The sequence below is a fragment of the Pristiophorus japonicus genome, chromosome 9 (genome assembly GCF_044704955.1).
Source record: "Pristiophorus japonicus isolate sPriJap1 chromosome 9, sPriJap1.hap1, whole genome shotgun sequence".
Lineage (NCBI taxonomy): Eukaryota > Metazoa > Chordata > Chondrichthyes > Pristiophoridae > Pristiophorus > Pristiophorus japonicus.
The window spans coordinates 30847625-30862895 of NC_091985.1; the positions used below are offsets into that span (position 1 = coordinate 30847625).

The 15271-nt window shown below is 42.4% G+C and overlaps 1 protein-coding gene across 7 annotated transcripts in view; it reads right to left on the reverse strand.

Moving 5' to 3' along the window:
• The window catches only part of riox1 (ribosomal oxygenase 1), a 69998-nt gene that overhangs the window by 13611 nt on the left and 41116 nt on the right, over nucleotides 1–15271 (reverse strand). For all 7 annotated transcript variants that reach the window (XR_011594997.1, XR_011594995.1, XR_011594996.1 and 4 more), the window contains exons 6-11: nucleotides 14577–14683; nucleotides 13444–13551; nucleotides 7150–7184; nucleotides 6846–7024; nucleotides 3672–3776; nucleotides 1337–1481 (exon numbers count right to left, since the gene is read on the reverse strand). Coding sequence is in view for 4 of the 7 variants with exons in the window: in XM_070889241.1 (XP_070745342.1) it covers nucleotides 1337–1481; nucleotides 3672–3776; nucleotides 6846–7024; nucleotides 7150–7184; nucleotides 13444–13551; nucleotides 14577–14683 (679 nt within the window). In the remaining 3 variants the exon portion in view is untranslated. The remainder of the gene's footprint in view (nucleotides 1–1336; nucleotides 1482–3671; nucleotides 3777–6845; nucleotides 7025–7149; nucleotides 7185–13443; nucleotides 13552–14576; nucleotides 14684–15271) is intronic.

A 15271-nucleotide genomic window follows, 5' to 3' on the forward strand; every position in this document is an offset into this window, starting at 1 on the left:
ACTTTATAGTCAAAGAATTACTTTTGAAGTGTAGTCATTGTTATGTAGGCAAAATGGCAGGTACCTGAAAAAGAGTACTAATTAAACCAAAGTTAATGGAAATCCAGGGTAGAACATGAGACATGACAAGAAATTGGATTTAAAAAAAAGGAAATAGAGTACTCATGAGAGGCATGCTGGAGTATATGGGGGTCAGTGCTTAAACTATTGTTGTTTCTCAACTACATAAAGGATCTGGATACAGAAATAAATTATATGATTATTACATTTACAGACAATATTAAAACAGGGAATGTATCAGCGATGCAGGATCTAACTGAGATTTTGACAAAGGATTAAAGATCTATTACTCAACTGGGCAGATAAATGGTACATCAAATTTAATACCGATAAATGCAAAGTATCGGAAGAAAGAATGAGTAACATGGGTAAACAATGAAAAGAACCGTGTTAGCACAGGGTAATCTTGAAAGAGGCAGGGAACTTACAAGACAATGATGAGAAATAATTAAAAAACAAACAGGACATTGGATTGTACAGCCAGAACGAGCCCATAGAGTTTAAGCTGAGACTTCATCATTCATCTGCTAGACCTTAGAATAGTCAGCAGTTCTCGCTGCCACAATTTAAAGGACATACATAGAGATGACAAAGATAATGATCCATAAAAGAGGATGAGCTATGAGACAAGGTACAAGAAGCGTAAGCTTTACAATCTAGAGAGACAGTAGTCAAAAGAGTGAAGTGTTCAAGGTATACTAGGTATTAAATGGCACAGATAAGGTGACAACAACTTACATTTATGGTGACCCAGAACATTACTTTGTCAGTCAGGCCAGTAGAACAAGAGGAAATAAATTGGTAATGAAAAGTACATTTAAAACAGGTCTTCTGAAAATTGTCTTTACTTAAGGGTGATAAAGATTTCTAATAATCTACCAGGTTAAAAAAATCAAAGATGTTAGGGGAGTTCAAAGCAGCTGGATGCTTGGCTGGGTGAGCTTAACAGGTCAAATAGTCTTCTCTCATCTTTCACTTTTTATGAAGGAACAATGAAAGAATTAAAACTGTGAACATGTACTAGTTTGCAGCAAAACAAATGAACTGCTAATGACATTGGAAGATAAAAGAACTGCTCCCAAAACAGTCTCTCTTGTATGCAGTAGAGGTAGGAAAAGCATGGTTGCTTCGAGGTGAAGTGCCAAAATGTTAAAGAAACAGCATTCCCATGGATATCCTTGTTTGGATAATTGTTCATTGGCAGAAGGCTGAATTTGTAATTATTGCTCTTTCCCCTCCCATGAAAACACTACAATTAATAAAATAAACAAAATACCTTTTGTAAGTACAGGGGGTAGACAATCATGAATAAAATCTTTGGCTTTCTGATCGACAGCTGCATCAATTGGTGCATATTTGAGTAACTTTCTCATCAGATTGAAAACCTTTTTATTAAATGAATCTCTCCGTGGGTCATCATCCTGAAAGAGAGAATTCAGATGCAGTCACGTGTTTGCAGCTGCAGGATTTCAAACCTGGACCTGCGCGGGTAAGGCGGATACCAGCAACATCCTTATTATTAAAAAGGTCTGCAAAATAGTGATTAAAAAGTGCAGCTATTAGGTTCTGCTGACTGTTGAGCTCGTTCAGTTATGATCAGGCATGGCTAAGCTACTCTCTCTGTCCCCAACAATTTTGAGGCTCACAGGAGGTGTTGAAGGGTAGTTAAGGCTTGTGGAACTGTACCACAAAGCACCCCCCTTCAGAAGAGGATGACACAAAAACATGCTTTAGTCCTGGAGATGCAACTATAGAGACTCAGTGACACCTTGAGGCTGCCATTGGAAATAAAAACAAAAGTTATGTCCACCCGAAGAAAGGTTAAAAAAATTATACAAAGAATGAGACAACTTCTCCCAGAAAGCACCAGCAGCAAGACACTGCTGACAACTAATGTGGCAAACAGAACTGAGGATTTTTCCATAGGACGAGGTATGCATCCAGAGCAAGAACAGGGGGAGAGAGATTAACTTGGTGCTCGTTTTATGGAAAACTCTTACAGGACATAAATTCGTTGTGATTGCTTAGTTTGACAGCAGACACATTCTACTAGATGTGGAGGATTTTTTTTTGCCCAGAGGTAATTCTGCCATTAATCTAGTCCTACCTTCTTTGATCTCCTGAGCAGGTTTCACATCTGCACACACGTGAGAGAGGAGTCACTAGCCTCTCATGCTTGCAACATTGGCCCTGAAATTCCAGTTGGAGGCTTTCTTCGGACAAATGCCGCCAACCCGAAATTCTTTTGTGAAAGTACCTGGTGTTCCCGGAGGCACCTTTGATTCCAGTCGGAGGCCTTCAGTTCCCGCACATCACAGCGCGCCCCCGTCTTCGAGATATGGACCGAGAAGCTGGAATCATGTGGGCCTGGACTCTAATAGTAATGGGAACTCCGATTTTACAAGTTCCCATTACAGGTACTATCAATGAGAATAACCCCCTAAAACATAATACATTTTTAAAAAACATGTGCGTTTAAATTTTATTTTTGTGTGTCTTAAAATTCTTACGCTGGTAAAAGTAGGCTATGCTTTTGCGAGGCCTCGCCGTATGATTAGATTAGGAGGTACAGGTTGAGCATCCGAAATCCGGAAACTTTGGGACCGAGGCTGCTCCGGATATTTCTGGATTTTGGAACGTCTTTGCCTGGGTCGAGGTAGGTGGGGTCTGGAAGCCGAGGTAAGGGGGAGAGGGGGGGGGGGAAGAAGGGGAGCCGGGGCCGGGGCGAGGTCAGGCTGGGGCGGGCGAAGTCGGGTCGCCGAGGGCCAGGCCGCCGAGGGCCGAGGCAGGTGAAGTCGGGGTGGGCGAAGTCGGGGCGGAGGTTGGGCCACCGAGGGCCGGAGCGAGGTAGGACCGGGGCGAGGTTGGGCCACCAAGGGCCGGAGCGAGGTAGGACCGGGGCGAGGTTGGGCCGCCGAGGCGGGGGGAGTCCAGATTTCGGAACATTTTACGGTTTCCAGGTGACCCCGCTATGGATCGGCCTGGTGTCTGGATTCCGGAATATTCCAAATTTTGGAACTCTGGATTTCGGACGCTCAACCTGTATATATAAAATAGGGCTAAATGGAAACGGATTTAGAAATGTGCTGGAACCAGTAGTATTGTCAATTTATTTTAAAATTTGGACATTTACAATCTGATTTTACAGTTATAGCAATTGAAGCATTTCGGTCCAGACTATTGCATTGGTAACTTTGTGGTTATGGTAATGCACTAGAAATCCAGAGCTTGTGAATTGAATTCCCACCACGGTAAACTGCAAAATGACACTGAAAGCTGGTGGATTGTTAAAAAGCCTCAATTGTTCACTAATATCCTCAGGGAAGGGTCATGCCCTCCTTGCCTGGCCTACATGTGACTCCAGTCCCACACTACATGGTTAACTCTCAATACCCAGGGCAACTAGAGATCGTCAGTAAATACTGCCTTGCCAGTGCTGTCCACATCTCAAAAAAAAATAAAGAAAAAGGAAAATCTCCCATTCCTACGAAGTATCTAGTCAAAAGACAAGATTAGTACTGGCTTGTAAACTTTGCCGATAACATTATTTCTATTATAAAACCCAAGAAGGATGAAACCATAAACACAGAATAGCATAAGTGGACAAATACCCTTTCAGAATTCTGCACTCCCATATAATCTAGGTAATCAAGAGGCAAGCCTTCACGGAATTCTACATCATCTTCGATAGCCAAGTTCAAGGCACCAGGAAAAAGCTGCAACACACAGAAAACAAAGCATATTTTAAGGATACTGTGCTTTTAAAATAAATGAACATATGGTGGAAAATATGTCCCCTCAAAACTTCTGTCTACTGGTTCACATTTACAAATTACTTCAACTTTTAGGGCCCAAGTTTCCACATGATTCGCGCCTGATTTTTAGGAGCAACTGGTGGAGAACGGACTATTTTAGAAATCGCAATTCTCCACATTTTTTTTTCTGCAGTTCTAGTCAGGTAGAACAGTTCTAGTTTAGAACAGAATTTTTTCTTCAAAAGGGGGCGTGTCCGACCACTGACGCCTGATTTGAAAGTTTCCACAGTGAAAACGTACTCCAAACTAAAGTAGAATGGAGCCAGTGAAGATTTTTGTAGAACTGAAAAAACTTGTTCTACACATTAAAAAATCAGGCGCAGGTTACAAATTAGGCGTCCAGAACGAGGTGGGGGGGGGGAGGGAAGGGAAGTCATTAAATTCGACAATAAATCCTTATTTATACTTCTACAAATATTATACAAATAAATCCAACCTGAGTAAACATTTATAAGCCAAGAAAAGATTAAATAAACCATCTTCCTACCTGTGTGAAAGTGCTTCAACCAGGGAGAATGCTGCAGCCGTTCGTGCCACTGAGTGAGAGAGGGAGGGAGGGAGAGGGAGGGAGGGAGGGAGGGAGAGAGAGAGAGAGAGAGAGAGAGAGAGAGAGAGAGAGAGAGAGAGAGAGAGAGAGAGAGAGAGAGAGGGGGGGGGAGGGAGGGAGAGAGAGGGGGGGAGGGAGAGAGAGAGAGAGAGAGAGAGAGAGAGAGAGAGGGGGAGAGAGAGAGGGGGAGAGAGAGAGAGAGGGAGGGAGGGAGGGAGGGAGGGAGGGAGAGAGGGGGAGAGGTCGGGGTCGGGGAACAGGAGCGCAGGTCGGGTCAGGGCGGGGGAGCGGGTGTCGGGTCGGGGTGGGAAGCGGGTCTCGGCGGGGGGGGGGGGTAGGAGAGCGGGTCTCGGGTCGGGTCTGGTCGGCGGTGGGGGGAGAGAGAGCAGGAGCTCGCTGTGGGAGGAGCCTCATGCACGCAGCCCGTGAGGCCATTCAGCCAGGGCTAGAGGCTGCGTGCTTCGGGCCCCTCCCACACAGTTCGGCGCCTGGAGCTACTTCACTTGCGTGCCGACTGTAGCGCGCATGTGCAGAGGTCCCGGCACTGTTTTCAGCGCCGGGACCTGGCTCCGCCCTCCCCCCCCCACCACCCCACAGCTCGTGCTGGCTGCGCCGAGGGCCAGAGGACCTGTAAGTAGGTGGAGAATACCGAGGAATTTTTTAGGCGCCGTTTTAGGCGCGAAAAACGGGCGCCCAGCTCGGAGGGGCGCCCATTTTTTTTCTTGTGGAAACTTGGGCCCATAGATACAACATCCGAAATATGGAATCCTCGGGACCGAATCCGTTTGGGATTTTTCCGGATTTCAGACAAGAAAATCAATAGTCTGAAATCCGAATCCTCGACCGAATCCGTGCCGGATTTTGGGTTTTGCCTCAAAATGTCTCGTTTCCGGACAATAATTCCGGACGACTCCATCAGCTATGTGCAACATGTCCGGTTTTCGGAGGACCGGATTCGGGACGTTGCACCTGTATATGCCAATGTGAAGACATTTTAAAACATGTACATCATTTGCATTTAGATAAAGTTACATCTGGAGAAGATCTTCCTACTGAGCAGGAAATCTAACAACGGTCAAATGTGCCATGTCTTTGCCCCAATATTACTTGCTGTGAACAGATGATCATTAATGAAACAGGAAGCTATGGAACATTTCAGCATTACTGTTAACTTAGGACGTTTGCAACAATAATAAAAATGGTTATGAATCAGGGCACTGATTCGTAGCTTACTTTATAGAATCCGGTCTCCCAGAATATCCATGAAGACTCCAAAGAGTCTAGAAAGTAAGTAACAGTGTTCCAGTTGCCCACTGTTGCCACTGGAAGCTGCTGTAGCATATCTGCAATCACTGTTGCAATCTTGTGCCAAGCAATCGCTCTGGCCCAGAAAGGGGACAATTTAAACTGTTCAATTTCATTCCTGCATGTAATAAATTCTTAAAAGATTTTAAAATTTAAATTGTTTTCTTACTCTTGCTTCGACTCTTTTTACCTCTCTTAATCCAATACTTCTCTCGCTGTCTTTCTGTACCTGATTTGACGTGAATTGACCCACACTTAATTCACCCTCCTCCTCCGTCGTTCCTGCTCCTTTCTCGATCTTTAAATCTCATTGGTTAAGGAGATACACTGATGGTCTCTCTCTGTCTGCTCACTAAGGTCTCAGATGCCCATGTCACGTCGTTGTCAGCTCGCAATTCCAGCAAGTCATGGTGCAAATCTTTTTTGAGCTGAAGAGTGCAGGAAACAGTCTAGCTAACAGCTGCTCCCAGTATCTCATCTACATGGCCATTATTCAGGTGTGAAACTGGAGAGTGAATGTTTGCAAGCTTTTCTATCATGGAAGCCGCATCAGCAAATCCTATTCTATACTTGCACATGCAAAAACTGAGACCAATAAGCCAAGATTTGAGAGCACCAACCTTTACCAGTGCCACCCCTCCCAACACCACCACCCCCCCCCATTTTAATGTACTCAGACTCCAATTGGAGTACATCATTGATATTGGTCAACTCAGTACAAATGAAGAGCTGAACCTAAAGCTATACTGAGGTGTGTGCCCGCAGATCACACTATATGATGGATTTAGGCACTTGGCCATTAGGCTAGCTGAAGTCAGCCACCTTGAGGGGATAATCACTGGGGGAAAAGACAGCAAATTCCTCATCAAGATACCTTTCATCACATATTAGAAAATGGTTAACATTTTCACAACGTATGGGGTGCTTTTGAAATTGACCCACCAGCCATCATCACCCCAGCAGGTTCAATCCACTGGTCAGCTGTGAAATGGAGAACATTTAAATAGGATTACTTAGAAACTGAAGTACACGGGACTCAGTTATGAAATGCTTTGTCACAGAACAAACAATCTCCTGCATGCAGTACTCTTAAATACATTTTAGAAATATCTACCTACTTTACGTAGCAGATCGCCCCAAGTGTTCTTCTGATAAGTTGAAATAGTGATGTGGAGCGAATGAACCTCAGATGTGGAGGTTGCTTGGTGGACAAAGCCTCTAGGAAAATACAGCATGTCCCCAGCTTCGAGCACAGTATCCATAATAGGATTGCCCAGCTCCTGCTGACTAAAGTTACCTGGGGCAGACGGCAAAGAAGAATCACAATTATTTACATTAAGGGCAGTCGTTAGTGTAAAATGCCTCCACAACACACATAGAAATATGAAACAGAGCTGAATACAGTTTTCTGAAAGTACTCACGGCTTGAAACAGATGGAAGAATTTCTTCATTTGATCTGTGAATGCAATGATTGAACACATATTGGCACCAAAAAAGCACAATAATCATTTGAAACATCCATGCATTATAGTAAGCCTAGCGATATTAGTCTGAAGCATAATGTCATTGTGGGTTTGTGGTTTTTTCTCTATTTACAAAATTATTTAGAGCATACATACACCCTGCATAGAGGCCAGGGTCTTCCCACAGGAAAAGATAAGTCATCCTGGGTCACAGTTTTACTCCACACAGTAGCTTTTTACAAGGCAGTATAAAAAATGGCTTTCAAGTGAGCCACTATCACTCCTATCTTCTCCGATAGGAATTTAAAGGAGATTAATAAATTACTCTTGTATGATGACTGTCCCTCTACTCCAAAAAAGCTGTGTAGTATAATTTAATATGATGTGGTTGTAATATATATAGCTCCACCTGTGGACTCCTGTGGCACTGCAGCCAGTGTTGTGAACAAATAAAGGGGGAACAAACAAATGAAATGCATCCCAGGGTATTAAAAGAGATGGCGGAAGTTATAGCAGATGCATTCGTTATAATCTACCAAAATTCTATGGACTCTGGGGAGGTACCAGCGGATTGGAAAGCAGCTGATGTAACGCCTCTGTTTAAAAAAGGGGGCAGACAAAAGGCAGGTAACTGTAGGCCGGTTAGTTTAATATCTGTAGTGGGGAAAATGCTTGAAACTATCATTAAGGAAGAAATAGCGGGGCATCTAGATAGGAATAGTGCAATCAAGCAGACGCAGCATGGATTCATGAAGGGGAAATCATGTTTAACTAATTTACTGGAATTCTTTGAGGATATAACGAGCATGGTGGATAGAGGTGTACCGATGGATGTGGTGTATTTAGATTTCCAAAAGGCATTCGATAAGGTGCCACACAAAAGGTTACTGCAGAAGATAGAGGTACGCGGAGTCAGAGGAAATGTATTGGCATGGATAGAGAATTGGCTGGCGAACAGAAAGCAGAGAGTCAGGATAAATGGGTCCTTTTCAGGTTGGAAATCGGTGGTTAGTGGTGTGCCACAGGGATCGGTGCTGGGACCACAACTGTTTACAATATACATAGATGACTTGGAAGAGGGGACAGAGTGTAGTGTAACAAAATTTGCAGATGACACTAAGATTATCGGGAAAGCGGGTTGTGTAGAGGACACACAGAGGCTGCAAAGAGATTTAGATAGGTTAAGCGAATGGGCTAAGGTTTGGCAGATGGAATACAATGTCGGAAAGTGTGAGGTCATCCACCTTGGGGGAAAAAACACAGTAAAAGGGAATATTATTTGAATGGGGAGAAATTACAACATGCTGAGGTGCAGAGGGACCTGGAGGTCCTTGTGCATGAATCCCAAAATGTTAGTTTGCAGGTGCAGCAGGTAATCAGGAAGGCGAATGGAATGTTGGCCTTCATTGCAAGAGGGATGGAGTACAAAAGTAGGGAGGTCCTGCTGCAACTGTATAGGGTATTGGTAAGGCCACACCTGGAGTACTGCGTGCAGTTTTGGTCACCTTACTTAAGGAAGAATATACTGGTTTTGGAGGGGGTACAGAGACGCTACATTGGCTGATTCCAGAGATGAGGGGGTTACCTTATGATGATAGATTGAGTAGACTGGGTCTTTACTCGTTGGAGTTCAGAAGGCTGAGGGGTGATCTTATAGAAACATTTAAAATCATGAAAGGGATAGACAGGTTAGAGGCAGAGAGGTTGTTTCCACTGGTAGGGGAGACTAGAACTAGGGGGCACAGCCTCAAAATACGGGGGAGCCAATTTAAAACCGAGTTGAGAAGGAATTTCTTCTCCCAGAGGGTTGTGAATCTGTGGAATTCTCTGCCCAAGGAAGCAGTTGAGGCTAGCTCATTCAATGTATTCAAGTCACAGATAGATAGATTTTTAACCAATAAGGGAATTAAGGGTTACGGGGAGAGGGCGGGTAAGTGGAGCTGAGTCCACGGCCAGATCAGCCATGGTGTTATTGAATGGCGGAACAGGCTCGAGGGGCTAAATGGCCTACTCCTGTTCCTAATTCTTATGTTCTTGTGAACAGGTCAGCTGACTAGAGTTCCGGAGTGTTCTGCCATCTTAAGGCTGCGAGAGTGTTGGAGAGTTGTACTGAAGATATAACAATGGTGATAAGAATGGGATAATTGGGGGGAAAAAAGCTGCAATTTTTGTTGGTGGAGGATTCAGCCAGCCAACAGAGACTTTGAGAGCTTCTCGGTTTTGATTAACAGCTACAAATCCAAGGTAAATTACAAGCACACTTGTCTGAACTGCCAGAGTCCAGATGGGAATAATAGCGCATTTGAGAGAGTTTCAACGCGACTGTGAAAGTTTCGAAGCGCATGTGGATTGGCTAGAAATGTTTTTCATCGCAAATAATATCAAAGTCCCCAATGATGAAAACCATAACCGGGTAGTGTTGGAAAGACAATGGGCGATTTTCTTAACTGAAGCAGGGCCCGAGGTGTATGAAACCCTGAAAGATTTGCTTGTACCTGTCAAGCCAAAGGACACTACTCTTAAGCAGATTCAGCACTACAGTCCTGAGCCCCTGGAAATTGCTGAAAGTTATCGTTTCGGAATACGAGATCAGTTAATCGAAGAAAATATCCGAGTACATTGTAGCATTAAAAAAGCTATCTATTCACTGTATTTTCGGAAACTTTCAGGACCGAGCATTGCGTGACCGCTTTGTTTGTGGGATGAAAAATGATGCGTTCAGAAACTTATTGACAACTCCTAACTTGATTTTTAATTTAGCTTGTCAGACAGCTAAGTCAATGGACATGGCCGACCAATATTTCCGAAAATGTCATGCTATTTCCAGTCGTCAGCCAACCGAGGTTAATCGCCCGCAGGTTAAAAGTAAAAGGCCGTTGGGCCCCCCAAGGTCTTAGCAACAGGCAATGGTAACAGAGCATTGAAGTCATGCTATCGGTGCCTGGGATAACACATTGGTCAAAGTTGCCCATATGTGAAGGCAAAGTGTTTCATCTGCAGGAAAACTGGGCATATTGCGAAGGCATGTCGACTGAAGGGTAAACCAGCTTTCAAAGCTATAAGTAGAAATCCCCAGAGACGACATAGCATGGAAGAACAACAACAGGATGAGGAGGTTTTAGAGCTACACATCATCAGGAGCATGAGGTTAACTAACAGCAATTCAAAAAGTATCATCCACATAGATGTTGCAGGAACCAAGATACCCATGGAAATCGACACTGGTGCATCCGTAAGTGTAGTACCAGAGTTGCTATACCTCAACAAATTGCGTAATTTCCCATTGGAAAAATCCAAGATAGAGCTGCGAGGCTACTCGGGAGAGAACATTCCTGTGGTAGGTCGTATCAACGTACCGGTGAAATACAAGTATCAATTTCAGAGCTTGCCTCTATTAGTAGTGGCAGGAGACAAGCCTGCCTTACTAGGAAGAAATTGGTTGGGATCACTGAAGCTGGATTGGAGTGAGATTTTTCATGTTGAAATGAGCATCAAAGGATGATGTCATCAAGAATTATCCAAAGGTGTTCTTTGAAACAGGCAGTCCGATCCAAGGCTTCAAGGTGAGTCTCAGGGTAGAGAAGGACGCCAGATCGGTTTACTGCAAGCCACGTTCCTTGAGTGCATACTACCCCTTCAATACCTTGCAAAATCTGGTTCATTACCCCATGGAATATGGCAGGGGCGGAAGACACTCCAAACGGTAGCCTATTAAATTGATATAGGCCTAGATGAGTATTTATAGTCAAACATGACTTGGACTCCTCATCTAGTTCAAGCTGAAGGGGTAGTATGCACTCAAGGAGAAAGTTGAGCAAGAACGCAAAAGACTAGAGACTGAGAACATTATTTCTAAGATCTATGTAATTGCTGTTGTACTGAAGTCCGATGGTAAGGTAAGATTATGTGGTGATTATAAAGTAACCGTAAACCAGGTTCTAGAGGGTAATCCTCCCCAATACATTGCCAAATGTAGATTTATTCACAACACTGACAGGTGGTCAGATCTTCTCAAAACTGGATCTTACGAATGCCTACTTACAGCTTGAACTAGATGAGGAGTCCAAGTCATGTTTGACTATAAATACTCATCTAGGCCTATATCAATTTAATAGGTTACCGTTTGGAGTGTCTTCCGCCCCTGCCATATTCCAAGGGGTGATGAACCAGATTTTGCAAGGTATTGAAGGGGTAGTATGTTATTTAGATCACATACTAATTTTAGCACCAAATAGGCAAATTCATAATAACATATTATTATGAATAATCAGCTAGATAAGCACAGTGTACGAGTGTCTGCTCGCAAGTCTGAGTTATTTCAAAACTCCGTGGAGTACTCAGGGTACAGAGTAGACCAAGATGGTTTACATCCAACCAAAGGAAAGCTGGATGCAATCAGAAAGGCACCCACTCCCAGGAATGTCACTGAACTTCGATCATTTTTGGGTCTTTTGAACTATTATGGGAAGTTCCTACCAAATTTGGCTACGGTATTACATCCACTGAATGAACTACTAAAAAAACAGGTCCATTGGAAGTGGTCAGAAGAATGCGACACAGCATTCAAGGAGCGCAAAAGCAAATTGGTAGAGAGCACCATGTTAGTTCATTATGACGTATCTAAGAAGATAAAGCTAGCATGTGATGCTTCTCCGTATGGAGTTGGGGCAGTGATCTCTCATGTACTACATATTGGGGAGGAGAGACCAATTGCTTTTGCTTCACGCACTCTCAGGGCCAGTGAGCGTAATTATGCGCAAATCGAAAGGGAAGCTTTGGCATTAATTTTTGGGGTCAAGAAGTTCCACAAATACTTGTATGGTCATTAAGTTTACCATCATTACGGACCATAAGCCCCTGACAGCAATCCTCCATCCAAAGTCCCCAGTTCCAACATTAGCTGCAGCCGAATGCAGAGATGGGCTTTGATTTTGGCAGCATATACATGATATTGAATACAGTCGATCAGCTGATTACAGTATGCTGATGCTATGTCTAGATTGCCTTCCTGATCACAAGTTACACCCGATAGGGAAGAAGTGTTTTATTTTTCATACATTGATGAACTACCAGTCACAGCTGAAGAGATTGGGAGAGCAACCAAACGTGACCCAGTTATGTCAAAGGTGTATGAGTATATTGCAAATGGCTGGCCAAACCAGGTAACAGACAAAGATATTCATCCAATCTTCATTCGTAGGAATGAATCATCAGTCAATAAAGATTGTATCATTTGGGGTGCAAGAGTGGTTATACCAAATAAATTCAGGTCAAAATTATTAGGAGACCTCCACGACCAGCACCTGGGAATGTGCTTGACCAAAAGTTTTGCACGCAGTTACTTTGATAGAGGTAGAATAAGAGAGAGAGTTCAAATGGAAATCAAGGACATCACTTGGAGGAAAACTTTCCTCAGGATCAGCCTCCAATGAGTTTAAATTCGACATCATGTTTGGAAGGTTCAGTTCGAGAGCAAAGGTATCCTCTTCGAAACAGAAAACAAGTAGCTAAGCTTGATTTGTAAATAAGGCAAAATAAGTCCATATCTTTTGTTATGTATAACCATGTGTATGTATGATGATTGTTTGTTATAATTACTTCTTCATTAAGGAGGGAGAAGTGTAATATATATATTACACTGTGGACTCCAGTGCTGTGTACAAATAAAGGGGGAACACGTCACCTGACTAGAGTTCTGGAGTGTTCTGCCATCTTAAGGCTGTGAGTGTGTTTGTGAGTTGTACTGAAAATATAACAGTGGTCATAAGACACATGTAACGGTTTGTAAAAGCAGCTTTGTTCTCCCATTTTTCTAGGTAGCAGGGATGGGAATGCCATCTCGGGTCTAGTGACTACATTTTGTTTATAAAAAGCAAGTCCCCGTTGCTTTCAACAGAGGTACTCTGGGATGCTCTCCATCAGCAACAACACTGGTGTGGACCAACAATGAGATACAGAAACCTGTTGGGTTTCTATAGGCGATTAATTTTTGAAATGACAGTCAAGACTTTTATAACTACTTTATCAATATAAATATATCATGACTTGAGAAAGTATGTAATTGGGAAGGGGGTATCTTGAAATACAAAGTACGTTCTATAGACCTCCACCCCAATTAAAGATGTGAAATGAGAGCTGGTGAAAAAAAACAAAAGGGTTAGTTACAGGGGTAGAAATGCTATGTGCCTTTAGGCGAACGAGCTCTCGGTGGCAGCCATTGCAATGTCTATGGACAAAGGGTATTTTACATACCTAGGATCATAGACACGCCAGTTCTTTTTTCCTTCCAGCTGAATCACAAATGCTTCAATGTCGTCGTAGTGTGGTGCAAATCCCTGGGTCCCAGGAGGAGTCAGATAACTTCCACAAGAAAACAATAACAATATAAAAATGTTTTCACGACAGCTCAAAAGCCTATTCATTCAAACAGAATTTGGCAGTTTTAGAAATTCCCAGTGGATAATAAATTTCCATCATTGGGAACTGAATGAAAAATAACTTGGCAGTACCTGTAGTCCCAAAAATGTAATTATATTACTTTTTATAAAATAAAATACAGAAGCAGTGTCTCAGTTTATTCAATTCAACTAATTATTTCTGTTTGAAACAAATCTGTGTGGCAAGGTAAAATGCTGAGTTCATTTCAGTTCCAGGAGTAACTTCATTTGCTAGTCTATAAGAAAAAGACTAGGCACAAAAGACCGAGAAGCCAAGGCAACACACACAGAAGCCATCGGTTTTCAAATAATTATTTAGAATATTTTATTTAAAGAAAAAGAGGCTAAATATCTGATTGTCTCAATTCCATTTATTAAACAATATTACACCACCGATTATAGGGACCTTGAAGAGAGAAACAAAAGCAATAAAAATATGGGTGAGTATTTTCCCCATGCTTATCATGTTGATGAGATGCATGGGCTGACTTGCTATATTTAGTTGTGTTGAGGTGGTAGGGGAAATGTGGACAAAGAGCAAGATGGAAAAAGCAATTCTTGTTTGTAAAACAGCATTGCATTTTCTTAGATATTGAGCTCAATGGTAATTGGTGAAATCACAATAATCTATTGCAAATCCCACTGCAAGTACCTTTTTGGAAGGTTAGAACAGAAAAAAGATCCCTTTCCATGTAAAAATCCAATATTTTACCTTCAATCATTCAACATCCTGAATCAAAACTACATTAATGTTTGAATTTGTATAGCATCTTGTCACATAACACTTAACACAATAATTTTACTTTTGAAGTAGTGACCATTAGGTATTTAAATATACATATTTTGGTTTGCTTTCCTGAAATTTCCCTTTTTAACAGATTTGTACGGGAAATTTCCACTCATTTATTACAGATACTGACACAAAAGCAGAAAAATACAGATACTTGCATATTAGCCCCAACCATACACCCAAAAGACTCCTGAAGGATAGATAGTATATTCCAAACAGTGCCGGAAAATGTCTGAGGATTCAACATCCGCAAAGAACATCCATTCTGTGAAAAGAAATGTACATTGTATGTATTAAATAGTTAATTTCTTAACCCCAAAAAAGAATGGTTTAATAAATCATAAATAGCCCCTAGAAATACAGTACTAAAAAAACTTTGGGGCAGAAATTCCTCTCGAGGACTTCCCTCAGGCAAAGCACTAAATAATAGACACAAAATGCACACTTACCCGAAGCTGCTATGCCCGCTCGAAATTCCGGTCCACAGGCCTCCTCTCCCTGTGCATCGCAGCGCGTGCTCGTAGGGACTTGCGCAGGAGTCACATGTGCCTGGACGCCCAATCACAGGCTAAGTATTTTCTCATTCATTGCAATAGGAGTTTTGTAAATTACGAAGCTCCTATTACTACGAATGAGAAAAACGCCAAAAGGCACAAACACCACATAAAACATTTAAAAACACCTCACACAATACACTAATAGAAATTAAAGTTGTTATACATATTTTTGAAAGAAAAAACATTGCCGATTTTTAAAAAAAGTTAGGGTTAGGTGATAGAGAATTCAAACAGGTTGCATTTAAACAGACTGTGAAAATTCACAGACCCCCAAGTCAAGGCTGCTACGTGCAGTT